The following is a 27561-nucleotide window of genomic DNA, read 5'->3' on the forward strand; positions in this document are numbered from 1 at the left end:
CTTATTATAACCATTTGATCTTATTGTATTTATATATCACTGTGTGTAATGTTGTTACTGTAGAGCTTTAATATTAATATTACAATACTTTTACACCAGGGTTGAACCGGTTCTTAGTCGATGAGCCAGAGCTCCAAAATTGGAACGTTAATTATGAATTGAGTGGGCAGAACCATACCTAGACCATGTTTATAGGGTCAAAATAAGTAAATCAATATGTTGTTCCACAGTAGTAGCTTTATAGTAGCAGTAGATTTATCACACATTGTTATTTTCACCTACAGTATATACATGATAGGTGAATAGGTATAAATGTATTGAATATCACCATGTCACTTCGCCAGTTGATTACTTACACGAATAAGTTTTTATATTGTACACCAGGGTTCAACCCTGGTGTAAAAGGTTCAACTCTGGTGTAAAAGGTTCAACTCTGGTGTAAAAGGTTCAACCCCGGTGTAAAAGGTTCAACCCTGGTGTAAAAGGTTCAACTCTGGTGTAAAAGGTTCAACCCTGGTGTAAAAGGTTCAACCCCGGTGTAAAAGGTTCAACCCCGGTGTAAAAAGTTCAACTCTGGTGTAAAAGGTTCAACCCTGGTGTAAAAGGTTCAACCATGGTGTAAAAGGTTCAACCATGGTGTAAAAGGTTCAACTCTGGTGTAAAAGGTTCAACCCTGGTGTAAAAGGTTCAACCCCGGTGTAAAAGGTTCAACTCTGGTGTAAAAGGTTCAACTCTGGTGTAAAAGGTTCAACTCTTGTGTAAAAGGGGCCTGTGTGTAATGTTGTCACAGCTGTAGTGTAAATGTAAATGTGACTGTTGAAGATTATTGTTAATTCATAATTCACAGTAACCCGGCTTTTTATTAACTACGCAGTTCAAAATAAAACTTTGCTTGAATGTATTTGTCTGTAGTTTCAGTGTTTTAGTTCACCCTTTGTCAGCCTTCTGATTGGTCCCTGACTAACTAACCAGCAGGCTCTTCTGCCCTGGTTCCGCCTAGTTTAGGTTGAATTTGCTAAAACATAATCTTTGGAAAAAACAAAAAAACAAACACGATATGCCCAGTCACCATGCTGCAGCTGTGATGTTCCTTTTTACTGACACCAAGTTTAAAATAAGAATTGAATGCACAGAATATCAATACGAAGCAACTGAAAATTCTGTTGGTAGTTCCCAATGGACGTATAGTGTTCAGGCGCGTCCGGAATCACGCTCAACGTAAACAGGAAGTAAACGAGGAAGGGGGAAAACCGGGAAATGGCGTTGGGCCACTTTCGGGAGACGAGCTCAGGGCCAGCTGTATCGCTTGTTTGTTATAAAATGGGTTACCTACATAACCTATAATGTTATCTCTTTTTCAATATTTATTGAAAAGTAACAGTTTTAGACACAATGAGGTTTCCACCAGACAGCTTTCTTTTTCCCCTTGAAACATCTTTATGGTATATAAATCAGAGCAGCGTTTGGGTTCAAGGAAGAGGAACGAGAACATTGTCTTTGTGTAAACGTTGCATAATAATTACATACTGTACAAGTACAACAATAAACGCCCCTAAATGGACTAAACTAAAGTATTCCAGTTAGTACCAGTATATTGGTACAATACGTTGGCAACATCATCCAAAAATGATCCATTGAAGATAACGAGGGAATCTACTTGGAATTAGGCAATTCACATATTAATAGCTTAGTTATAGGTTCCATAATTAGTCTCACATAGCCAGACAACTATTACACAATGATGAGCACTGAGAATGCTATATAGAGTCTGGAACTACACCACCCAGAATGCTATATAGTCTCTGGAACTACAACACCCAAAGGCAGAGGAAGGAAGCTGTCATCTGTTCACCAACATAGATTTACCATAGAAGTACCTTTGAATCCTATTTTTTGAATTCCCATGTCTGCTAAGCTTCGACTCATTTGATTTACAGTAGGACACATTTACGTTACTGTAAAGGCACGCGAGAGTTCCACAATAACCATGATTATCCTTTGTTACAGTAACAGTGCAGAGTTGTTTCAATAAAGTATGAAACTATGAAAGCAAAGCATGACTTGTCTTAATAAACCCCCTTCCCATTGGTAGTGCAGTGGCTCCCAACCTTTCTTTCATTCTTACATCTGACATGCATGCACTGACATGCTAACCACTTTAAGGCCTTTCCTCCTACGACGAATAGGTCAAATATGACCTATTAGTGCGTTTCACTGTGGTGTTACATGAAGGAGTTAGCTATGATTTTGCGCAACAACATTTTTGGACCACGGGTATCTCTACTCACTGGGCCTTTACTAGGCGCCTCATGTCTAATGGTTATCATTAGTCATTATTTATTATTTTCAAAAACATTAAAACAGGGAACAAATCTGCTCACCATCGTGTCACTTTGGGCCACGGCTGCAAAGCTTGTACATCTGCCATTATTTTGTGAACTACTGATTTAGAAAAGTACCTAATATGAGTATATAGGCATAAGTATAGGGATGGGTACCAAAACTCGGTTCCATGCAGGAACCGATAACAACATGCTGGGTACCGGCGGGTACCCATAAAATAATGCAATTTTGGTTCTGCCTATCGGTTCCTATAGACGCAGAGTCACGCACTATTTATTTATTTATTTAAGGACCCGCTATGCGCTTGTGTGGGCAAGATAGCATTGTGTGGGGCAAGATAGCATTGTGTGGGTTAAGATAGCATTGTGTGGGCAAGATAGCATTTTTAGGGAAAGCATATCAAGACGCCACCGGGCACACCTCCAGCCGCAAATAAAGGAATCGGCATGTATAGTGGGTATAGTAGTTATAGATAATGGAAGCTGCTAAATGCTTAACTCACGGGGTGGTGGTAAGGCAGGGTATAAAGACAGACTGTATCATCACCAAATGTTGAATAAAGGAGAGGGTGTTACTCTATTCATCACATGATTGATTGAAATTGACTGAGGCTTAAAAAAGAATAAATCTTTTTGTTGAATAAACATTTGACATCTTATTTAAGGGAACCGTTAGGAACCGGAATCGATAAAGCAGCACCGGAATGGGTATGGTACTGGTTGGGAAACAAGACCGGGCCCAAAGCCTCCATGGATTTCTTTCAGTAATTTCCGACAGAAATAATGCAAGTGTTGGAATTAGCCGATCTACAAGCTCACACAGCGTGGAGCGAAGCGTCGCGTTGCGAGCTTTGTTAGATCGGCTATTTTCACTCGTTTGTGTCCCGACTAGCGAACATCTAATCTCTCTTTTGGCTCTCGATCCAAAAGGCTTGGGAACCACTGCCTCGCATCACAGTGACAAACATACAGTATATAAAGACATAGAAAGGCTGGACGCTGTGCAGTTAATCGTACAAAAGAAGAGGTTGACAATACGTTTGTACAGATACAATCACCATCGCTTTAGAAAATGAAAATATGATCAATCGGGGGGGGGGGGGGGGGGGGGGGGGCAGGTATAAAAGATAGGCTGTGTTCAATAGATCGTTAGGGTGTGTGTGTGTGTGTGCACAGTTAGTGCACAGGTTTGGGTTGGTCTCCTACTCCACCTGCCAGTCGATACACTGCAAGGCTGACCTCATGAGCCAAGTCATCAGCACTCTCCTAAAACACACACACACACACACACACACACACACACACACACGCACGATTGATTTAGGCTATGGTCACACATCTGTCAGACCTTAATGAAGACAAAAAGGTCACAACATTTTAAAACTCAATCATTTGGCCACAATTACGGCATTCATCAGACGCTCTTAATCCAGAGCGATTGACAGTAAGCGAGAACAACACAGGGTAATATTACATCATAAGTAAACTAAGGCCCCTTTTCCACTAGCAAGGTGGAACCAGAACTTTCCAGAACCTGAACCTATTTTTTTAGTTCTGGGTTTGTTTCCACAGCGCACAGCGCGGTACGGCACGGTTTCAGACCAGGTTTTCCTGCCCTGCTTTTGAGGTAGTACCGACACTGAGTTATGGGAACCTATGGGCGGGGCCAGCAGCGCTGCTGCTCTCGATTGGTCGAGCTAAGGTGACGGCACTGAGGAGACCAAAGCGCACAGTGACACAACACACAACGCACATTTTAAACTCCTAAGTGCGACACAGCGGACACAGAAAAATAACCTGGAAAAGCACACATAACGCTGTCGCGACGAGTTGTTTGCTTGCAGTTGTTGTTCTACAGCTAACAGCTAGGGCCAGCTACGTAACTGCAGAGACGGGTGTCCGTGTGTGTGCGCGCGCTCGCGAGCGAGAGAGCTATGATCTATTGTAAATTGTCAGAACAGAAGCACAGTATTATGAGGCTATAATGCCACTGGAGATTACTTTAGTAGAGTATTGTTTATACACGGACAGTGGTGTGTACACTAGACTTTTCTTTTTCAGGGCAAGGCATTAGGCATATCATTACTAGAAATGTGCTGTACAAAATACTACACTTTGGAAGAATGAAATTCAACTAGCAGTTAACGGTTAAATGATTTGTATTTGCACATTTCTTGATATTGACATTACAACTGGACTGGATGTTATGGCACAGTTTGCTCAATCTGCTCAAGAGGCACTGTAATTGCAACCCACACTCATGTTAAATGCTATATTAAAAAGGTCGGTTGTCATTTAGCATCATATGAGCTTTACGAGATATTTCTTTCTCTTGCAGTTTAAGCAAAATATTGTAGACGGGTAAAGGTTGGAGAACAACTGGTCTAATGCATTTAAAACAGGTGTTTTGCTGTTTTCCCCACATGGAAAGGAAATCCATATCGGCAAATATAGCCTATAATTATGCAGAATGTATGCTGCATATATGCCAGAGTAGCCGAGCTACTCAGCAGTGGGGGAATAGTGGGGGGGTAATCTTTTCAGTCGACTAAATCACCTGTAGATTTAGTCGACTATACAATCTCATGACATTTAGTCGACTAAAACCAGACTAACAATAAAACATTCCGGGTGACTTAAAATGTGACTAAAACTAAATGAAAACTATTCAAAGACTATAAAACTAAAAACAACACTGGCTCTATACCATTCTCTCTCTCTCTCTCTCTCTCTCTCTCACCTGAGTCTCTGCCTCGGCGTACACGCGGACAACGTCCTCGGTCCCGGAGGGCCTCACGAAGGAGCGCGCCCGCGCGTGGCTCTGCACCAGGCCGTCTATGGCGTCCTGCAGGCCGGGCGGGCTCACCGCCCGCCTCTCGGCGTCCGCCGTGTCGATGAGCCGGCGGTCAGACACCTGAGAACACACCAAGTATTTTCTTAAGCAATATTACACGAGAGGGTGTTGTTTAACGTGATTATTGCCACGACAGTGATGCGGTAGGGGAACGAGACGAAGTCGAGTTCCGCAAGCATCACTGAAGTGGAAATTAATTTCAGTTGACTAAATCAACTATAGATTTAGTTGACTGGATGTTTAGTGAACTAAAACTAGACTAAAGGTAAAACATTTCAGAGGACTAAAACTAAATCAAACAACACACACACGGGCGCACGCACACACACACACACACACCTTGACTTTGAGCTGTCTGTTGGGCAGGTCGGTGTACATGGCGTCCCACTGTTGCACCGTCATGCCTTTGAGGGCGAGGATGGCTTCAATCAGCAGCATGTCAGAGATGGCATCGCCCACCGTCTGCAGAGAATACACATTACGTCATCATCGCATCATCACCCACCGTCTGCAGAGAATACACATTACGTCATCATCGCGTCATCATTACATCATCACCCACCGTCCGCAGAGAATACACATTACGTCATCATCGCGTCATCATTGCATCATCACCCACCGTCCGCAGAGAATACACATTACGTCATCATCGCGTCATCATTGCATCATCACCCACCGTCCGCAGAGAATACACATTACGTCATCATTGCATCATCATTACATCATCACCCACCGTCCACAGAGAATACACATTACGTCATCATCGCGTCATCATTACATCATCACCCACCGTCCGCAGAGAGGCACATTATACAATTCAAGTTCTCAGGGCAGCTTGGTTACAATGTGCCAGAGCCATTGAAGGAGAGTTGCGCCATAGAGGGGGCAGAAAACAGCCGTCGGTTAGGTGGTTCATGTAACTCGACAAATGCCCCATGGTCTCCAGTCTCCATTTTTGTAAACTTCCGGTTCAGGGCTTTGTCACTATTCGCGGTGTGTGTGTGTGCGTGTGTGTGCGTGTGCGGACCTGGCACGACGGAGACTTGGCAACTCTCCCTCAATGGCTCTGGAATGTATCCTCCCTGAGATTGAGACTAAAGACTAAAGACTAAAGACAAAAGACAGACAGACAGACAGACAGACAGACAGACAGACAGACAGACAGACAGACAAAAGCACCCCCTTGCTACCGTACATTTAGAGCACCTCACATTCATGTAAAATTACGCTCTGTAAATATGTAACTCTTTCCCCCTACGATACAGTATGTCCATTTCCGTTAGGAGAGATTGAGAATAACTTTGTACAAAACAAAAAAATATTACAATAATAAGATGATTAAGCACACACTTTAAACCTATAGCTAAAAGCTTGTGGGGAGATACATTGCTGCTTTTAAAAGAAGACACTGCTGCAGCAGACTTAAGCAATACCCCGCAGCCAGTGTAAAATACCCGGTAAGCTGGGGCCTCGAGTGGCTTATTGCTTTTCTAAAACGGTTACAAACATATGTACCATATTAACCTAATAAAACTATTTAATTCACAAAAGTAGCTACGCTTTGCGCTATCAGAGCGAGCCACATAACTTCCTTGTTGTGCTCGGCAAGTAGACTATGTGACGGGAGAATAGTGCTTGATGTTTTTACGGGGCTGCCTGGAGCCACACATTCACAGTCATATGAGCCGGGCGGTGCTTAGACGCCCGCACGGCATGTGTTTGTAATTCAATCAAGCGCTCTCCTTCCCCAGTTCAGCTACAAGGCTGCAAGATGATACAAAGTGATTGAAGGAGTGGGTTATCGGTGAAATTTACACCGGTCACGTGATGGTAACCAGCCAATCAGAATGAAGTATTGGGACTACCCGTTTTAGAATTTTAGTTTTAGTTTAGTTTAGTTTAGTTCAGTTCAGTTTAGTTTTAGACTGGCAGAGAGTAGGACCACCGTAGGCGCCTTGACCCGACTTAGAATCTATTGTAGGTGTAAAGAGAATGGTTCTTCCATGGTAATACCGTGTGTGTGTGTGTGTGTGTGTGTGTGTGTGTGTGTGACTGTGTGTGTGTGTGTGTGTGCGTGCGCGTGTTGTCTGCACCATGACCACACTCCAGTTACAGAAACACTGTCACATTATTCTTACCCCATTTAGGCCTGAGCAAAGATTTGAGTTAAAAACGTTCGCTCTGAAAGAATATATATTCAAACATTGGCGCCACATTTTCACTATTTTTCAAAAATAGCAGACCTACAAGCTCGTAGCGCGCCACCTATGAGCTTGTAGGTCTGCTATTTGTCAATAGCTAAATTATAACATAATGTTTAAAATACCAAAAGGGGTTCCCGTCCAAAATGGGTTTGGCTGCTATGTATATAAGGGAATGTACATTGGCTAGGCACGACAGAATTGTTGACTTATTAGCTAAGGACATAAGTTCATTATGTTTCATCATCTGCCAAAATGTATAAGCACTCACGTGTTTCAACTGCCATGTCCATGCACAATAATGAAAATGATGCTTTTTCAGATGTCACAGCTAATACACCAGATATTGTTGTCGTTGATGAGGACAGTATAGAGAAGTGACCATTTTGGAAGTGGCATCATGTACATTTGACCACAGTCTGGAAGAGGCATTCCTTACCAAGGTGCTTAAGTACCAGCGTCTTAAGGATGCTATTATACAGCTTGGCTACAGATGTAAACTACTTGTGTTCATACATTTGGAAGCCTCGGCAATGTCCATAAATCAGTCGTGATGGGGGGCCTGCAGATTGCAGGCATGCCCAATAAGCCGAGAGCTATAAAGACATCGGCAAAGTTCAGCTCAGTGTCTGCAGTAATTGGCAGTCGCCATATATGGAGAAGGCGATGCTTTCTGTACCCCGTGATCTGTATCCTGAAGCACTTGTTATAGAGTTTTCTCAAGTTTGCGCATCCACTATTGTTTGTGTTCAAGACATTTCTTGTAAAATGTGAATACAAATAAAGATGTTAAATGTATGTGTGTGTGTGTGTGTATGTGTATGTGTACCTGGTTGATGAGGTGCACAGTGTTCTGCAGCAGTACGGAGGCTCTCTTCCTCTCGTCGTTAGAGTTGGGGTCTAACGCCAGCTGGTGGATCTTCTGTTCTGCCTCCTTACTGAACAACACCTGAACGCACACACACACACGCACGCACACACACACACACACACACACACACACACACACACACACACACACACACACACACACGCGCACACACACACACAGCATGACTTCACACATGTGGACCACTGCCGACGCACTATTATGAGATGAGTGAGCTTAACTCCTTCAGCGCCACCTGGTGGTTTAGGCTCAGAGTGCCAATTCTCCCATTATAAAGAAAGAAAGAATTTGTAATTATATTATGCATGTAATGTGCATGTCATCACCTGTACACCGGATTAGAGTTTTCAAAAATGTCTAAATACGGATGAAAATTCCCAAGGGAGAGACGTCTTGACGCCCGTGGCATCCATTACTTAATAGACAATTAGACGTCTTGACGTTTATGGCTACTAAACAGAATAGGCATGGGACGATGATGGCCATGTTATCGTTTATAGTGCTAAAACACAGTAACACACTCACAATAATTGTATGGTGGAGATTTACATTTATTGTGAAAGTGCCCTCCGTCACGCACTAGGAATGAAGCTTTTGTTGAGCTGCAAATTCAGTACCACTTAAGCCCTCAATACCTAAATAGCCAAAGTAGCCAAAAAATTAACCCGGACACGTCGAGTACACCAAGGTTTTACGTTAGAAATGTTTAGTATGGGTCCCCAGCATGTGGAAACTGCCGGATGCTACCTTGCATTATGTTGAGCAATTTTCACAATTGGCGTAATATGTGACCATAATATGTGACCATTAACAACCTATAGAAGGCAAAATATTCAAAATGTAGCATGTGACGTGGCAAACTAGGGGGTTTTCGTGATGCTGAATCCATTCCAAGCATTAGTTTAGCAAAAAAAAAAGCCTCATTGGGCTTAAAACGGCCATGCCCACTTGAGCCTAATGGGTCAATTGCTAAACTAATGCTTGGAATGGATTCAGCATCATGAAAACCCCCTAGTTTGACACGTCACGTGCTACATAAAGCACGATGACATTGTGAATATTTTGCCTTCTATAGGTTGTTATTGGTACGGTCACATATTATGGCCAATTATGAAAATTGGTGGCATCCGGCAGTTTCCACATGCTGGGGACCCACACTCAACATTTCTAACATAAAACCTTGGTGTACTCAACGTGTCCGGGTTCACAGTGGGGCTCTGTGGGCTGGCTACTAGACTAAAATCTAAAACGGACTTCGGAAGAAAAAAAATCGGCATGCACTCACGTGTTTCGGCTATTTTTGGGCAAACGTTGTTGAAGTGGGTAAAGTTTGAAGTGTATTTCTCTCCTCGGGTCGAGGCATACCAAAGTGTCGGAGCTCTGATTGCAAAGGCACGCGGTCGCCTCTTGTTTTCAAAGCGGCACTTTGGAACGTCCTTGCCCCAAGGACGTGAGGCGACACGTCCTCACGTCAAGCGCCACTAAACTGATATGCATTTCACACACGACGTATTTGGTATACTTCGCGTCGGCGTTGTCGTCAGATTATACAGCCGCGAATCATCATCAGCATGTAGCAGATCTAGAAGCTTTGGTTGGATTTGATTTTTTTTTTTTTTGCACAACAAAGGAATTGTACGATCTTCATATATACACATCCGTGTACGGCTTCTTTACCAAGGAAACGGATGACAAGAGTATTCTTGTGTAACGCAGTGCAACGGCTGGTAGCTTATCCTCAGCTATTTTGACGTCATCCTAAAAGCTTGATGTCCTCACAACTGTAGAAATACAATAGGGTCTTTCTGTGTGTGTGTGTGTGTGTGTGTGTGTGTGTGTGTGTGTGTGTGCGTGCTACTCACAGTTCCATGGCCGTTGGCCTCAAAGTAAACGCCGATGTCAAAGTTCTGTGCCTCGTGGTGAAGGTGCTTCACTCCCGTCTTGGTGCATCTCACCGTTACCTGAGGGCAGGAGGACATTATACACAGTATGGTTGATGATTTCCTCCCAATTAAAAACGTGGCGAACGGAGGAAAACTTAACTAGAACTAAGCTATGATGACTAAAAACTAAAGGATAAATATGTGGGGGGCAATTTGGTCAGCAAATACAAACTAGACTAAAATGGGGACTACTAGGGACTATAGTGGAGAAGAGATCCAGACGCGTGCGCATGGCGCGTTGTGAGCTTGTAGATCGGCTGTTTTCAGCATGCAGCAAAGTGTAAAATGAGGCATTACGACACCATCAAAGCCCCGCCAAGATACATTTTAGTCCACTACATAGACTAAAACCTAGCGACATTTAGTCGACTAAAACTAGAGTAACACAAAAACATTTCAGATGAAAAATAAAGACTTCAAAAGACTATGACCAAAACGAAAAAGAAAAAAAAAAATCGCTGTCCAACAAATGGACTTCAGGCCCGACGTCGACATTTTAAATAGATGTTTTCTAAATCATGACAATGTTCTGAAAGATTTGAGGCACATTTTAACGATTTCTCAAAAATAGCAGATCTACAAGCTCATAGCGTGCCACCGAGTGGCGCGCTATGAGCTTGTAGATCTGCTATTTTCCAATAGCTAAATTATAACGTAATGTTTAAGACACCAAAAGGGGTTCCCGACCAAAATGGGTTAATCACTTCCAAGTCCACTTGTTTATTTCTGAATCCTGAGTGTGTGTTCTCTCTCTCTCTCTCTCCTGACGATGTCCGATTGATATTCCGGCCTGCAAATGCATTTTATCTGTGTGTGTGTGTGTGTGTGTGTGCGTGTGCGTGCGCATGCTCACCTTCATAGTGTCCTCTAGGTAGCGTGTGGAGCTGCCGTTAGCGTACGCTGTCTGAACCACCGCTATGTCCAGGTCTAGACCAGCCTGATGCACACATCACACAGAGAGAGAGAGAGAGAGAGAGAGAGAGGAGAGAGAGAGAGAGGAGAGAGAGGGGCAGAGAGAGAGAGAGAGAGAGAGAGAGGCAGAGACAAAGAGATAGGGAGATCAAGAGAAAGAGACATTTAGACAGACAGACAGACGGACATTTGTGTAAGTGGGGTTTTCTTTTTACCCCCCGCTCGTAAATCATCACGATAAACTTAAAGCATCACACGAAAAGCGTCATATCCACAAGCTCTAAGCGCATTTCCAGCTTGTACGTAGATCTGCTATATACTTTTTGACGCTTTAATCCCGAACGGTGAAAAGAAAAAGCGACAGTTTGGGATAACATCCGCACGACGCACCTGTGTGAGCAGCTCTTTGAGGAAGGTGCTGATGAGCGTTGCAATCTTGTCTCCGTCCAGCAGGTGGAAGCGTCCCCCCCCCCCGCCCCTCCTCCTCCTCCTCCTCCTCCGCGTCGCTGTAGTAGTACACGATGCGGTCGGCGTCGCCGTCGAACGAACAGCAGCGCTCGCCCACACGCACCTGGATACCTGCAGACGCACGCACAGAGAAAACACCCTGTGACCACTTGACCCATTTTTTTTAGACCTTCGGTCGATTCTACAAAAATGTCTTCAAAATCAGTTTTCGGAAAAACCGAGGTTTTCCATGAATCAGTGGTTCTTAACCTTTTTCATGTCCAAGGGACCCCCAGAAGTATCTGTATTGGGGCCACAGACCCCCGCCCCCCCCCCCCCCCCCCATCTGAAAATATGTTCTTCCAGGGATCTCCCCCCCCCCCCCCCTCCCCACCCAGAAGCAAATATTTGAGTTAACCCATTTTGACCCGAGATCAGATTCTAAAAATGTCTTCTACATCCCGACAGTTTTCTGAAAAAGCTATGTTTCTATGTCAGTTGGTTCTTCGATTTTTCAAAAATAGCAGACCTACAAGCTCGCAGCGCGCCACTCGGTGGCGCGCTATGAGCTTGTAGGTCTGCTATTTTTCAATAGCTAACGCATAGCATGATACTAACAACAAAAGGGGTTCCACCCAGAACGGGTTAAAAACATTCACTGTGAATCATAATATTATTCACAGAGAAATCGTGAAAAAAGGTGCAAATCTTTAAATATATATATTATATATATTTAAAGATTTGCACCTTTTTTCACGATTTAAAAAAAAAATAGCAGATCTTCAAGTTCAGCTTATAGATGTGCTATTTTTCAACAGCAGATGTTTTAGAAAAATAATGGTTGAAAGCTAAAGGTGACACAAATGCGTCCTCGGGTCAAAATGGGCTAATAGAAGCATCATTATAAAAGCCTTTTATAAATAATTATAATAATAATAATAATAATAATAAACTTTATTTGTATAGCACCTTTCATACATAAATGTAGCTCAAAGTGCTTCAAATGTGACCAAGATCTATCTCCCCACCGTTTCAGCACACTGTTGATCGACTGTCTCCACCTAGTGGCCAAACATTGGACTCACAAGCAAGTCTCATCCCTCAACAGACTGGTTTGATTGATTGATTGAATTGATTCAAAAGTCCTGTAACCAGCCTCTTTAGGCTACAAGGAAAGGATAACACAAAATACATGTCCCGGGACTTCTTTCCATTGTGATCCTATATGTATTCAAGTGATCGACAGAGCACAGAATACATAACGCATTGTAATGCATGTCATCTAACACACGCAGCTATATTTATTTACATCAGAGAAAAAGGGGAAAATGTCCACTTTGAGCTTTCTGCCTTTCTTTTTCAGGACGGTTTTAAAAGAATCCAGTGGTCCACGTCCTTAATTGGATGCTGCCCAGGGTTGTTCCCCATTCTGGTGGCAGAGTAGTGGGAATTATGTTTTCCCCTGCAGGTTTGAGATGCATTCGTGGGGGTACAAGATCGTGGGTGCTCCCTCTTGTGTCGTGGCTGTGTGGGTTGTCGCTCGCTTTGGAGAAATAGTTCAGACATACAGGTATGACAGGTACCAACTGTCCCTTACACTGAAATAATGATGATAATCAAACTTTTTATTTAACTTTTTTTTCTGAACCTGGGTGTGGAAACAGTTTGGTCATACTTGAAGGCGTGGTCGAGTTTAGGATGGTGTCTTTTTCTAAGCAGTTGTTCCAATGCCAGTTCCTTTGTCCAATGTCTTTCTTCCAACTCCACTACTGAACAAAACACAACATTTAAAACGTCTATGTGTTTATTTTTTTACTATAACTAAAAACTAAAACGCCAGAAAATCTCTCATACAGTTTACATACTTTTCTCCACGGTTCTTAGCCCTTACATTGAATCCTACACCTGGCAACGTGACATTCAAATTCAAAAGCATCAACAACAGCAGATCAGATCGGCTATATACTTTTAGTTTTGACCTCTTCAGACTACATCTCAGCCCATAGCACTTGCCCTAGCCTCGACGACCTCACAGGCGTATGCAAAGGCTCAACGTACTGTATGTAACTTAGATAGCATTTTATGTAGACATGGCACTCTATTATATAGCTTATACGCAGTTTCATCATAATTCCACCGTTAGGTTCTTAGCGCATGTACGATTGTTGACGACAATGTTTCATGTATTTGACCGTATTACCATGTTTTGTTCTTGCTTACTGTAAATTGCTCTGGATTAAGAGCGTCCGCTAAATGCTTTTGCCTCTGTGCTCATTTGACAAGAAACGCTGCGACCGACGACCCACCGCAGGCGGAACAACCGTCGACATCAAAACTCCTAAAAAGGTTGGTCGAAGTGTCATTGGGACGCATTGTTCCCTACTAAGGGACGACATGGTTTGATAGGATAGCGTAGGATTTTGGGGTAAAAGCTGCCATATCTGCGCGGCACCCCGAGCTGCTCATTTTGAAAGAAATCCCCCCGCGCCGATTGTGCTAAGAAGAGCTCTCTTGACATTTAAAACCTGAATCTCACAAACCCTTTGCGCGCTCCCAATCTCCTCTTTCTAAAGAGTTCAAGGATGAGACTACGATCTGTTCCTTCTTTCTTTTTTCAAGTTTCATTTTGTCGCTTTGACACCGTTTCTTTTATTCCTTTTCATTTCAACTTGCCGCGGTGGGTTTCGTTGAAGCCGTAACGATGCTTTGCTTCTTCTATAGCCCTATCAAATAAGCAACGGCTCGCGTCATCGCATACTTACCAAGACAGGCAACACGCGCCGTTTTAAACTTCTCAGGCTCATGTGCAATAGTATATAGTAGTACAGTATATAATAGTATATAATAGTATACAGTATATATAGTATATAATCCCCTGTGGTTCCCCCTACTGATGAATTTGCACATGAACTTTGAACTCTGTCCCATCTATTTAATCTTGTGATTGTGTGATCCCTTATGCTATGTGTTTTATTTCATATCAAAAGTCTGATGGCTATGAATGTATTTTGACTCGGCTTATTGGTCAAATGAATCCACACATTGCTCGCACAGTGTGCACCGTATAGGCCAGGTGTAGCTAATCAGTGCTGCTGCGCTTAAATGGTACACCTCAGTAATGGCCGCACACAGGCAAACCCTCTGTGAATCGGTCTATGGGTCATGTTCTACTTGCCCCAAAAGTAAACAATCCATTATATAATGATGATAGGTAAAAAATGTTAACGTTCAATTTAACACTTACTTTTTTTACTTTACAATTTAGGCCTTTAGCAGACGCTCTTGATGCAGCGCGACTTACATTGAGCAAAAAACGAAACTTCCTGGGGCTGTGTGGTAAGAAAATGTCATACCTACATTTTTATGTCAAATACCTTCATATAGCTATGAATTTGACTATGGGTTTCACATTTGTTTAGTTTTTTTGAGGGGCGCTAGCCCCTCCTCCTATGTCCAGCTTCGAGGGTTTGCTTGAACACAAACATTGTCCTAACACTAACATACATTGAATGCCATTGACAATGAATGGACAGCTTTGGACTTGGAGTGTTTGTCCCAACGCCAGACGTCGAAGACGGAAAGTGAGGGACGCAATTGTGATTGGCCGGAATGAGATGATGTAAGATGATATGAGCGCCCCTCACTTCACACGGGTGTGATTTTTTTATTTGTGTGGAAACTGCATTATTACGAGAGGTGAACCGTGTTCTTGTTTTACATTACGCAGACCAGAGCGCTCAGGTGTTTAGACGGATATCCCTCGTTGTGTGTATAGACAGCTGCGTCCGCTCTCAAACGTGCACAGTTCGCTGACTGACGGGAGGTCCGAAAGTGACATGTTACCCCTGAAAGCAAAACCCCACACGGGACACGTTTTTTTTATGTTTGTTTGGAGCACTTTAAACAAACATAGGGCTCCATTTCCGTCACCGCTAAACCCCTCATCCCTAAACGTCTTTGCCTTCTTTGGTTTACCATTTTGAAAAAACATTTTGTTGAATAGTTCAACTAGCCAATCTACACTGACACGTACGTTGTGAGCTTGTAAGACTGGCCATTTTCAAGCCAAGTCAAAGCCAAGTCTATGGACTTTTAATGTCCGTTTAGAGCATCACATGAGTGTGATTTTCATTTCATCAAATGGGGGGGTCCATGGTGGGCTAATAAATAACACACATAAAACCAGCGGACCTGGAAATTACAAAGTCTGAGAGTGTCTGAAGCTATAACCCATTCTGAACGGGAACCCATTTTGGTGTTAATAGCATCATGTTATGCTTTAGCTATTGAAAAATAGCAGACCTACAAGCTCATAGCGCGCCACCGAGTGGCGCGCTACGAGCTTGTAGGTCTGCTATTTTTGAAGAAATCGAAGAACGACTGACATTTTCTAGAATCTGATCTCAGGTCAGAATGGGCTTTAATCAGACCAGTGTGTGTGTGTGTGTGTCCAGTGGAAACCTCGTATGAATCTGATCTCAGGTCAGAACGGGTTAATCAGACCAGTGTGTGTGTGTCCAGTGGAAACCTCGTATGAATCTGATCTCAGGTCAGAAGAACGGGTTAAATGCCTATATACACTCCGGTGTAACGGCGAACCGTACCTGCGGGGGGGCGCTGTTGCACCTTGACGTGGTCCGCGCCACACTGGTGGTTGAGCCGGCCCGCCGCGCCTCCGCCGCCGCCGCCGTCGTTAAACAGGGAGATCTGCAGCTCGCCGTGCAGGTGTGCCTCCATCTCGCGCACCTTGGGCCCCCCGACGCCGTTGGCCCCGTCCACCGACAGCCGCTTCTGGTCGTCGGTGCGGTTCGGCGCCTAGCATGGGGGGGGGGGAGGGGGAGGAGGAGGAGGAGGGGGAGGAGGAGGGGGGGAAGGGTTAGCGAAAGGCGCTTTTTCGACCCGGCGCACTCCCCGTGTGCCGTTTTCCGTTGCGTTCAGACGTTTGAGCCGCCTTGGAATGGCAGGCTAAAACACAGAAACGGCTTCTTGTAGGCGTTATTCATACGCGGGCGTCCGATAGTCCCATCGAGATCGGACGTCTCTTTTACGCGGGAGCCCCCCCCCTGTTGTTGTTGTTGTTGTTGTTGTTGAGGAGGACAAGCGGCGGAACGCGTTGAAAACGGACACGACGTTAAAACGACCGACAGTCGCACATATAAACAAACAAAAAGAAAAAAACGACATTGAAGGTGTGCAAAACAGGAGAAATACATTTCACACCATTTAGGTAGAGAAGCGATTCCAATGGGTGTCGGACGGTACAACTTTTTTTACAAAGACCTAGGCCGGGCGTGATCAAGTCCTCGAGCTTCGGATCTGTGTTTAATTGCAGCTAATTAAAAAAAAAAGAGAAAATAGAGAAATATTTAGAGGCTAATAGCGAGCAGATAAGAAAGGAAACAAGGACAGCGTATAAGCAAGAGGTCACATGGTCATATATATATAATATATACAGTATATCCTGGAACTCACATTTCCATTCGGGGGGTTTAGGCGTCAAGTGAAATAAATGTAAAAAAGGAAAAGAGCTCCTATAAGTCACTTCTCTCCCCCCCACACACAGGGAGATATCGGGCCCCCTCGTTTAAGCTAACTACCCACAGGTGCGCCGGTGCTTGTGGAGCGTCAGCATGCAGTAGGGACAGCTGTGCGTCACGTCGCAGAGGTCGTCCATCAGACAGGGGACCAGCGAGCAGCCGCACTGGACCCACGGGGGCGCCGCCGCCGCGCACGGCACCAGGCACGACGCCAGGCAGCAGAGCAGGCACGCCAGCGCGTTGGCCAGGCCCGCCTGGTACTCCACGTCCGTGACGATGTCGCGCTCGCACTGCGGGCACACGGCCCGCGCCGGCCCGCTCCGGAAGCTCGCCCGTCCGTGCGGAGGGAAGGCGGCGGCGGCGGCGGCGTGTACGACGTCGTCCCCCCCCCGCGGCGGGAGGAGGGAGGCCTCGTAGGAGGGCGGCGGGCCTGACGGAGGAGGAGGAGGAGGGGGAGGGACCGGTCGCACCTCTTCGCCGGAGGAGGCGACCGGTCGGCCGGCGGTCTTTGGGTCGCCGAGGGGAGGCGTGCTCTGCGGGTCTCCGGGGTACGGAGGAGGGGGTTCGTCGGGCATGCTGGCCCGCTGCGGGACGTCCTGTTGAGCGGGGGAGGGGAGAGCTCTCCACGTGTTCCTTCGGTCAAAGTGAGAAGTAGGAGTCGTTTCCTTCTATGGCTCTTTCACTTCCCTTACTCCACGTGCGAATGAAATGTAAGGTATGGAAAAAAAGCCAAATATAGCCTTGTCCAGAGCTCTGGTCTGACGTCACCCGACGCGACTAAAAAAAACCCATTGCCATGCTTGGCCCGACTAGTAATTATTAGTATTGCCCCGGAAATAGAATGGGAGTTCTATTGAGCACGCCAACCACTTATAATGGCGCAGCGGCGACGCAAAGCTCGGCCAATCCACGAAGCCGATGTGTTGGGGGTTGGCCAATCAGTGAGGCCGATGGCCCACTATACACCCAGAGATTGGGCGTGTCCTCCACAGAGCATAGGGTTATATCTAATCTAGAGACCGGACGCCTCCGCCTAACTAGTGCCAACTAGCGGTTTCACTCATGCTGCATGCATGGGCAAAAAAGACCCTGCAATTTCCGGCTTAAAGGCGCAGTGAAATGAAAAATATGTTTTTCACACTTTTAGACCATATCCGTGGTCATCATATGGGCATACCTAACAATGGATGCCAAAAAAATGGGAAAATTCTCATTTCTGTGTGTTTTTATATCAAAGGTCCATAAAAACGATTGTATTATTTATTTATTAAAACGAAAACGTGCTGCGTGATGACGTGTAGAGATACACATCGATAAAAGCCAATAAAAATGAAGCTCACATGTTTAATTCCCCATGTCTGCGCATCCATGCAACACAGCTGCTTCTGATTACAGATTACTCCGTTTTTATTTCCATTCAAGATAACATTCAGACAGTGTATTACTCGGTTTCAACTTAATCATCACGCTAAAATATGTTTCTGAAAACATTATAGGGTAGAAATAAGCCACATAACAGTAAACTGGTTGTGCTGGGCGACCGTCTGATTTATAAACAAACAACACCACGCTGTTGCGCATAGCATTAGCCACCGTCCCTAGCTACCGTCCCATCGCCTGAAGGGATGCGACACTCTGATTGGTTCAGAAACTTCAGACCGGTGTTTCATGTGGAAACACCATTTTCATGTTGTTCACCATTTCCGTTTCACTGCGCCTTTAACATCAAGGGAGGTGGCCCTTTTTAAGGCGCAGTGGTAGTAGTGTGTTCCACAACTCGGGGGCCCATAAGACCCAGAGAGCGGCCTCGCCGGTGTCGTATACTTACGTTCCTGGTGAGCTGAATGAAGGCCCGGGACAGCTTACTGTAGTATCCCTCCACCGTGGCCTCGCCGTAGTCCCCCTGCGTGTTGTGACAGCGCACCATGTAGTGCAGCTGCGGCGTGGTCACCAGGCCGTAGTCTGGCGGGGGAGGAGAGAGGAGCACACAGGTGTTTCCTATCAGCAATCAAGTGATTATAACTAGCAGCTTTTGCAGTTAGTTCGGCCACAGTAAAAGAAGGACAGGTTCAGTTTGACGTCCATCCGGTTTCTTGAGAAGCAACGTTTTTTTTTCACTCTTCTGCTCTGAACCCATTTAGGCCTGACCTCAACATTTAAAAAAATATCTTCTAAATCCTCCATTGTTCTGAAATAAATACTTTCACGAATTTTCAAAAGTAGCAGACCCTACAAGTTCATAGCGCGCCAAAGCATTACATGATAATTATGCTAACACCAAAAGGGGTTCCCGCACAGAATGGGTTAAGAAGACCAAACAATCCATTACCAGTGGTGGGGAAAGTACTTCATTGTTTTTACTTAACCCATTCTGACCTGAGATCAGATTCTAAAAATGTCTTCTACATCCTGAAGGTTTTCTGAAAAAGCTATGTTTCTATGGTTTCTATGTTTCTATAGTTCTTCGATTTTTCAAAAATAGCAGACCTACAAGCTCGTAGCGCGCCACTCGGTGGCGCGCTACGAGCTTGTAGGTCTGCTATTTTTCAATAGCTAAAGCATGACACCAAAAGGGGTTCAAAATGTTCAAAATGTGTACAAAATCTATGGGGGGGCGACGCATTGTGAGCTTGTAGATCGGCTATTTTCAAGTGGCCGAAATGTATAGGGTGGTTAATGTATGTTTTCTTAACCCATTCTGACCTGAGATCAGATTCATATGAGGTTTCCACTGGACACACAACTGGTCTGATGAACCCATTCTGACCTGAGATCAGATTCTAAAAATGTCAGTCGCTCTTCGATTTTTTAAAAATAGCAGACCTACAAGCTCGTAGCGCGCCACTCGGTGGCGCGCTATGAGCTTGTAGATCTGCTATTTTTCAATAGCTAAAGCATAACATAGTGCTTACACCAAAATGGGTGCCCGCCCAGAATGGGTTAACTAGTGACTAAAGTTTTCAAATAATTGTAGTGGAGTAAAAAGTACAAATTTCGGGCTCTGAGATGTAGTGGAGTAGAAGTGAAAGTACTGGAAATTGGAAATACTCAAGTAAAGTACAAATGCCTCAAAATTGTACTTAAGTAAAAGCACTTTGTTACTTTCCACCACTGTCCATTACACAGACATATATACACTGTATACCAGGGTTCCCCAATACATTTTCCTCAAGGGCCATATTTTGACTATAGCGTGTCCGCACGCGCGAGGTCGAGGCCCATTTGAAAAGGATGCACAGTTTGACATGCATAGGCTATACTGACCCCCCATGTAATGCCATTTATATCTGGCGACCCCTTCATTCATCCAGGGGGCCACAAGGGGGGCGCTCCGCGGGCCGTACTATTGGGGAACCCTGCTGTATGCAGTAGCAGTCACCATGAGGTCACCTTTGCTCTGAGCACCGAGAGCAGACACGCCGTCCAACACAGCCTGCGACAGAACCACACTGCTGCTCCTGGAATGACCAGAACACACAGAGGACACACAGGGGGTTGACATTGTGGCTTGAATTTGATTCAAAAATACTGTAAAAATCCACCTCTCTCTCTCTCTCTCATTAGCAGGCAGTAGGCACATCACTATCTCTCTCTCTCTCCGTTTCTGGCGCCCCCTACTGGTACTAATAAGTCACATACTCGTGCTCATGACGGCCACTGATGCATAGATACCAGGCGGGGCAGTCAGACAGATATTTTGTGAAGCCACAAAGGAAATGAAACCCATAGCCCCATAGAAGTCCATGTATTTGGGCCCAACTTCACCTAGACTGTATTACCTTAACCCATTCTGACCTGAGGTCAGATTCATACAAGGTTTCCACTGGACACACACTGGTCTGATGAACCCATTCTGACCTGAGATCAGATTCTAAAAATGTCAGTCGTTCTTCGAATTTTTCAAAAATAGCAGACCTACAAGCTCGTATCGCGCCACTCGGTGGCGCGATATGAGCTTGTAGATCTGCTATTTTTCAATAGCTAAAGCATAACATGATGCCAACACCAAAATGGGTGCCCGGTCAGAATGGGTTAATAAACATGGTCATGAATACTTTCTTCTTCCAGTCACTAGTTTAAAGTCTCATTTCTAATGTCATAATATTCTTTTTGGAAAATTATGGTCCCATTAATTAAAAAAATGACCATAAAGTCGCGTATGTTCGGAGGGGCGTGGCTACCGTTACAGTCTATGATAGGGATTCCCCTCCCACTCGAGTCAAAATAAAAACCAACGGAGAAGAAGGGGGGGGAAGTCCCGCCTCGTTGTCTGGGCCAGCCAATGGCCAGCTGGACCAAAACGGATCTAGAAAGATGGCGACTTCCATTGCAAGGACTGACAGGCTTCATTTTACGTTCATGTTAGACCCGGGGAACGCTTTGTCCATATTTTTTTCCGTCTATGATAGATACGCACGTACATTGCTGGTTGTAGGAAACTCAAATCTAAAATGCCTTGATGAAAAACTGGCTATTTTGTCCAAAATATATTTAAAAAAACAATACATTTGAAAATAAGTAATACAAGCATACGGCATACATGATGTAAACATGCACGATGCAATGCATCATTATCAGGCTTAGTTTTATCCTTCAACTCATTGTTTATTTATGCCCCAAAATGACTGGATATACAGGTTTTGTAGCAATTGTAAGAAACATTAGACCTTAATTGTCGAATGTTTAAATATGTAATGATCATGTGTACTTTATTTTACATAAGGCCATCTACATTTGTTGTGCTTTTTGCCTTTATTGATAGATTAACAGTATGTTTGACAGGACATGGGGAGAGAGACGGGGGCGGGAGGACACACAGCAAAGGTCGTCGGGATTACCAGCATAGGTGCCTGGACCGCTCTGCCGTTATTTTTGAGTGGTGCAACCGCTCCAAGGAACGGCAATGTCCGTGTTCACCTACGTGTGTGCCTATGTACGTGTTGGTTCATGAGCACCAGTATGACTACGACTGCCGTACCAGTAGGGGCGCTGTTGTGCCAGAAACAGAGAGAGAGCGAGATAGTATTAGTGCTGCACTGTTGCCTGCTAATGAGAGAGAGAGAGAGGAGAAGAGGACCGTCGCTCGCTGCCTGCTTTCTATTAACGCATCGAGGTGACAGACAGCCCAGCCCCAGAGCATGCAAGGCAGAGCGCGCCACGGGATGGTTATATATTTTATAATACATTAGGCTACATAAACGCTGCTGCCGCCTATCACAAGGCTTTTTTATTTACGTCATGGTTTTACATTCACCATCGCTGATGAGCAGCACTTTGTAGGCGAGGAGGGAGGCTTGTTCAGGAACTCCATTATATCATAATTATATGGCTCTGCATCAATGTAATAAATATGCGCTGTGAGCCAACGTGACTGACCATGATGTCATAAGTTTTGCCGGATTCACCGTTTTGCCCGTTTACACGGAGAAGGGATAAAACGGCGTTCTCAAAGATTTCCACTCTGGAAGGTGGTTTCACTTTGTTGCGTTTTTCACCTCCTGGAAACACCGTTCTCGTCTAAAGGGACACCAGCAAACGATACTTCATTTTGCCGTTTTCTATGAACACCGTTGGCTTCATGTAAAGACCACCTAAATGGAAACTAAATAAAAACTAAGCTAGGATGACTAAAACTAAGACTTAATATATTGACAATTTTGTCAACAAATAAAAACCAGACTACAATGTTAGGGACTAGTGGACAAGAGATCCTGTAATAAGTCACTTTACACTTGGAAAATAGCAGATCTACAGCACACAAGAGCGTCGCAGCGCGCTTGTAGACCAGCTATTTTCAGCAACTGTAAAATCAGCCATCACGCCCGGCCAAAATAAATTTCAGTCGACTAAACCAACCGTAGATTTAGTCGACTGAAATCGTATGACATTTCATTCGACATAGAAAAAACATTCCAGGTGACTAAAATGTGGACTGAAACTTGTAACCCATTTTGTAACCCATTTTTCAGCCCTGTGTCAATCATCTAATGTGATCCTGGGCTCGCCAACCTGGGGAGAGCAACGGACTTAACTCATGCTTGAGTGTCCAAGTTGCTCCTTTACACCCGACAGGGGGGAGTTTCCCTGGTTGGACGTATAGCGCGTGGAAGGAACACGTTATTCCAACCAGTTCCTTTCCCTTCCATCAGGCGCCCCGGCTGGCCAGGGGGAGGTAGTTTTAGAGACCAGGATTACTGCATGTTTTTGTGAGGTACCTACCCTAGGGGACACGGGGGAGAACATGCAAACTCCACACAGAAAGGCCCTTTCGCCAACCCCGCCTTCGGGTTGCTGCCGTTCCTGCCAAAAGCAACACTGTAAGCGTAACGCCAGGGCTCTACTGGGCGCGTTTGGGCGCGTTGCGTCTCCGACGCGTGCGTAAAAAAACGAACCGGTTCAATTTTAATGGTGACGCACGCACGCGGCACGCACGCACGCACGCACAACGCGGGCAGTGGAGCCACCCTTCATTGATTAAAAAGGGAACATTCTGTGACGGTGACGCTGACGCAACGCAGACGCGCCCAGTGGAGCCCTGGCGTAAGTCGCCGTCGTGACATCATACCTGGTGTCTCTGCCCACGAAGACGCTGGCGTCCAGAGACATGTCGATGTCCTCTGCGTCCACCACGTGCCCCAGCGCCCCCTGCAGGGCGTCCTGCTCCGCGTTGGCCACCTGCGCAGGGTTGTTTTTTGGGGCAGCAAGTTAGTTTTTTTAGTCACATTTTCTTGTCACCTTGGAATGTTCTAGCGTTAGTCCAGTTTTTTTAGCCGACTAAATCTACAGTTGATTTAGTCGACTAAAAAAAAATGCCGTCGCAATGGCTGATTTTTTACACTGACTGACAAGAGCAGACCTACAAGCTCACAACGCGTCGCAGCGAGCTTGTATATCGGCTATTTTCAGCATGCAACCAAGTGTAGAATGACTTGTGTCTTTGACTTGTTACTGGATCTCTTGTACACTAGTATTCTTTTTAGTCTAGTTTTTATTTGTTGACGAAATCGACAGTGTGTTTAGTCTTAGCATTAGTCATCGTGGCTTCGTTTTCATTTAGTCATTTTTGTCAGTGAAAAAAGGTAGCCGACCAACATTTTCCGCCTTAAGTCAGTTTTAGCCGAAGGAAATCAACACTGCACCTGCGTGGCGTAGCCCTCCCACGCCGGGGTCACCATCTCCCCCATGGGGTCGATCAGCTTCACACCGTTGTCCTCCTGAACGATGGGAGGAGGAACAGGTGGAATCAATGATGGTAATAATTAAGAGTTCACAGAGAATGCCTATATTCAGGCCAGGTGCTGGGTGTCAGGCATCAAGGCAAACATCAAGGAAGAGGAAGAACATACGCACACCAGATCTACAAGCTCGTAGCGCGCCACCGAGTGGCGCGCTACGAGCTTGTATAGGTCTGCTATTTTTTGACGAACGACTGACAATTTTTAGAATCTGATCTCAGGTCAGACTGGAAAACTGTCAGGATGCAGAAGACATTTTTTAGAATCTGATCTCAGGTCAGAATGGAAAACTGTCAGGATGCAGAAGACATTTTTTAGAATCTGATCTCAGGTCAGAATGGTGTCACCTCGGGGTTGTGCGACGCGGTCACCATGACTCCGATGGTGGCGCCCCGGGTCTTCCTGGAGCGGAGCGCCGCCAGCAGGCCCATCCTGAACATGACGTGGTCCAGGCGTCCGGCGTGCGTCCGGAAGCCCGCCGTGCCGTACTGCAACGCCAGGCCTTCGCCGGGCTTCGGATGCAGCGAGGACTTCTGGGATACCGCCGCCTCGAACTGGGCCATTTCCCTTGAAACACAAAAGACAACAACCTTTCATCAAAATTTTGAGGCCCTCGTCCATATGGAACTCCCTAGATACTTCACTTAAATCCTCATTATCTTTGCCAATTTAAAAAAAAACATCTTAAGAAATATCTTATTTCTTCCTCTCTGTAGATTACATGTTTTACCTTGATGCGTTATATTTTCTTGTGTGTTTGTTGTTGTATTGTTTATTTCTGTTTTTTGTGCAGTCTGTGCCCCCCTTTGCCAACTTGTAGATTTATGTACTGTTCTTTATGAACTTTTAAACCAATGACCTCTTCCATACAGGAAAGGATTCCATATAAGCCTTCTGGCTTCTTCCCTTCCTTGCATTGTATTTTTGTTCTTTGATGATGTTATTGTCTATTTTTTGTACTACATGCTAAATAAATAAACCTAAACCTAAAACGTGAAGATAATACCCTGCATTTTAGAGATGTACCGATTCCTTCCCGATACCGATTTCCCATAACTTGCGTTACGGTATCAGTCGATCGATGCGGAGTGCCGATTCGATACCAGTGTGTGTATACTGTATATCGAGGAAATCACACTTGTGTGAAGTGAGGGGCGATCTTTATCTTTATACGTCATCATCATATCATCTCATGAGCAACTGAATGCATGTGATTGGTTGGTTACATTTACGTCATACTTGGCAGACATTTTGGTTTTGGTGTGTCACTTCCCTGTTAGTATAGGACTATAAAAAAAAAAATTCTTTCATGCTACCACAATATCTTGCATAATGGTGGTTATGACATTTATATGTACACGTTATCTTCTTGGTATGTCCCATGTGGGTGTGTCACACATACGTATTGTTACGATATATTAATTTAACACTGTATACCCTGACATTTTGAATAAACAAAACTGTGGAGGAAAAAAATATATATATATATTTGGCAGACATTTGACCCAATGTCTCCTTTCATTGTCAACGGCAAATATTGAGACGCTATACGCGTAACACCGGGGGCTCCACCGGGCGCGTCAGCGTCGCGTCTCCGTCACCGTCAGGGAATGTTCCCTTTTTAATCAATGAAGGGTAGGACGGCAATAGCCGATTTGCTCGTCCACATAGTGGGAATTCTCCATTCATCGTCAATGGGAATGTAATGTTTGTGTAAGACGAATATCTACACCAACAATAGCTGAATATAGGCGGGGCTATAGCGCCACTCCAAAAAACAGCTACAGAGTATACAGTCAAAAGGGATGGCACCAAAGAAAACTCCTTGCTGTTTCCATTTAGACCCCATGCAATCAATGAATAGACATGAAACAATAACAACTCATTTCAATTTCAATATCATCATAGTAAAAATACAGTGAGGGGGGAAAAGGAAGGGTGAACATTTCCTCTCCCTTGGTGGGCCTGCTGAAAGGTGGAATTTCAGGCCTGTTTTAAAGGATTTTTATTGTTTTGCTCTTGGTAATCAAGTGTACAGCACTTTGGTTCAACACGGCCTTTTAAATGTGCTTTCTAAATAAAGTGGAGTCACTGGCATACTCGACGATACCGATAAGACATTTTACGCAATATCGGCAGAATTATCAGTATGTGAACAACTCTAGTGTGGATTTATTTAGCACCTTTATCCAAAGTGCTTCACAGCGTACACTACACACATTACATCAAGTATGCCAAAAACACAGCACTTCAGTTAGTCACTCACATGACAATAGCAGCAAGCAAAGCACATGCATTTAAATTCATATTTCTGATAATTAAGTAATTAAGCAGGTCGTTATAGGTTAACCCATTCAGGACGGGAACCCCTTGGTGTTTTAAGCATTATGTTATGTTGCAGTATGTAGATCTGCTATTTATTTTTTTATCTTGAAAACGTGGCTCAAATCTTTGAATGTATATTCTTTCAGAGCGAGCGTTTTTAACTAAAATCTTTGCTTCTGGGGGGGTCGGCCCCTAACAACAACATATATTTCCAGATGGTGGTCTAAATGGGTTTTAAGCAAGCGGAGGGGACTCAGGGAGACAGAGTTTATGGTCAGGCTATCAGAAGTATTATCAAATAGAAATAGATTAGCTCAATAAAGTTTAATCTGACACACCCAACAACACAACACAAAGAACACGTGCATGTGTGCGTGCGCGCACACACACACACACACACACACACACACACACACACACACACACACACACTTATTTTATGTATGCCTGAGCAGGACCACCTAATCAAATTTCGTTCTGTACTTGTATGGAATGACAATAAAACTCCTTGAACCTTGAACACACACAACACAACACACAATTTAAGCAGACACTCTTAATCCAGAGTGATTTACAGTAGGCTACTATAGGCTACAACACAACAGCCAACACACATCAGCACAACATCAGTTATCATCACAAGTTTCACAACACAACGCATAGATCTCTCTCCCTAGTCCTACACTACATTATCTATCAACGAAAACTTTGCTTTCATCACGTAAATGCCTTAATTGTTAGTGTTCATTATTAGTATGACTGAATGATATAAACGTTGTACTTACTGTGTTTGTGTGTGTGGGTGTACTGTGTTGTGAATTAATGTTGTATTAGTTCCTGCTCCTCTGCTCTGTGCCCGTGCGTGTGTGTGTGACG

The 27561-nt window shown here is 44.5% G+C and overlaps 1 protein-coding gene across 1 annotated transcript; it reads right to left on the reverse strand.

The window, feature by feature from the left end:
- Positions 1-950: 950 nt before the first annotated feature.
- pgm3 (phosphoglucomutase 3) lies at positions 951-27538 on the reverse strand. The gene is given in 15 exon segments (XM_080790531.1): positions 951-3608; positions 5083-5256; positions 5536-5658; positions 8227-8346; positions 10149-10247; positions 11083-11166; positions 11532-11606; positions 11608-11720; positions 16193-16403; positions 18954-19087; positions 20516-20583; positions 23691-23800; positions 24265-24339; positions 24708-24927; positions 27471-27538. Coding segments are annotated over 14 exon segments (1692 nt in total). The 5' UTR covers positions 24924-24927; positions 27471-27538; the 3' UTR covers positions 951-3518.
- Between the last annotated feature and the right edge of the window lie 23 nt (positions 27539-27561).

This window comes from Protomyctophum bolini (assembly GCF_963924005.1).
Source record: "Protomyctophum bolini genome assembly, chromosome: 19".
Taxonomy (NCBI): Eukaryota; Metazoa; Chordata; class Actinopteri; order Myctophiformes; family Myctophidae; genus Protomyctophum; species Protomyctophum bolini.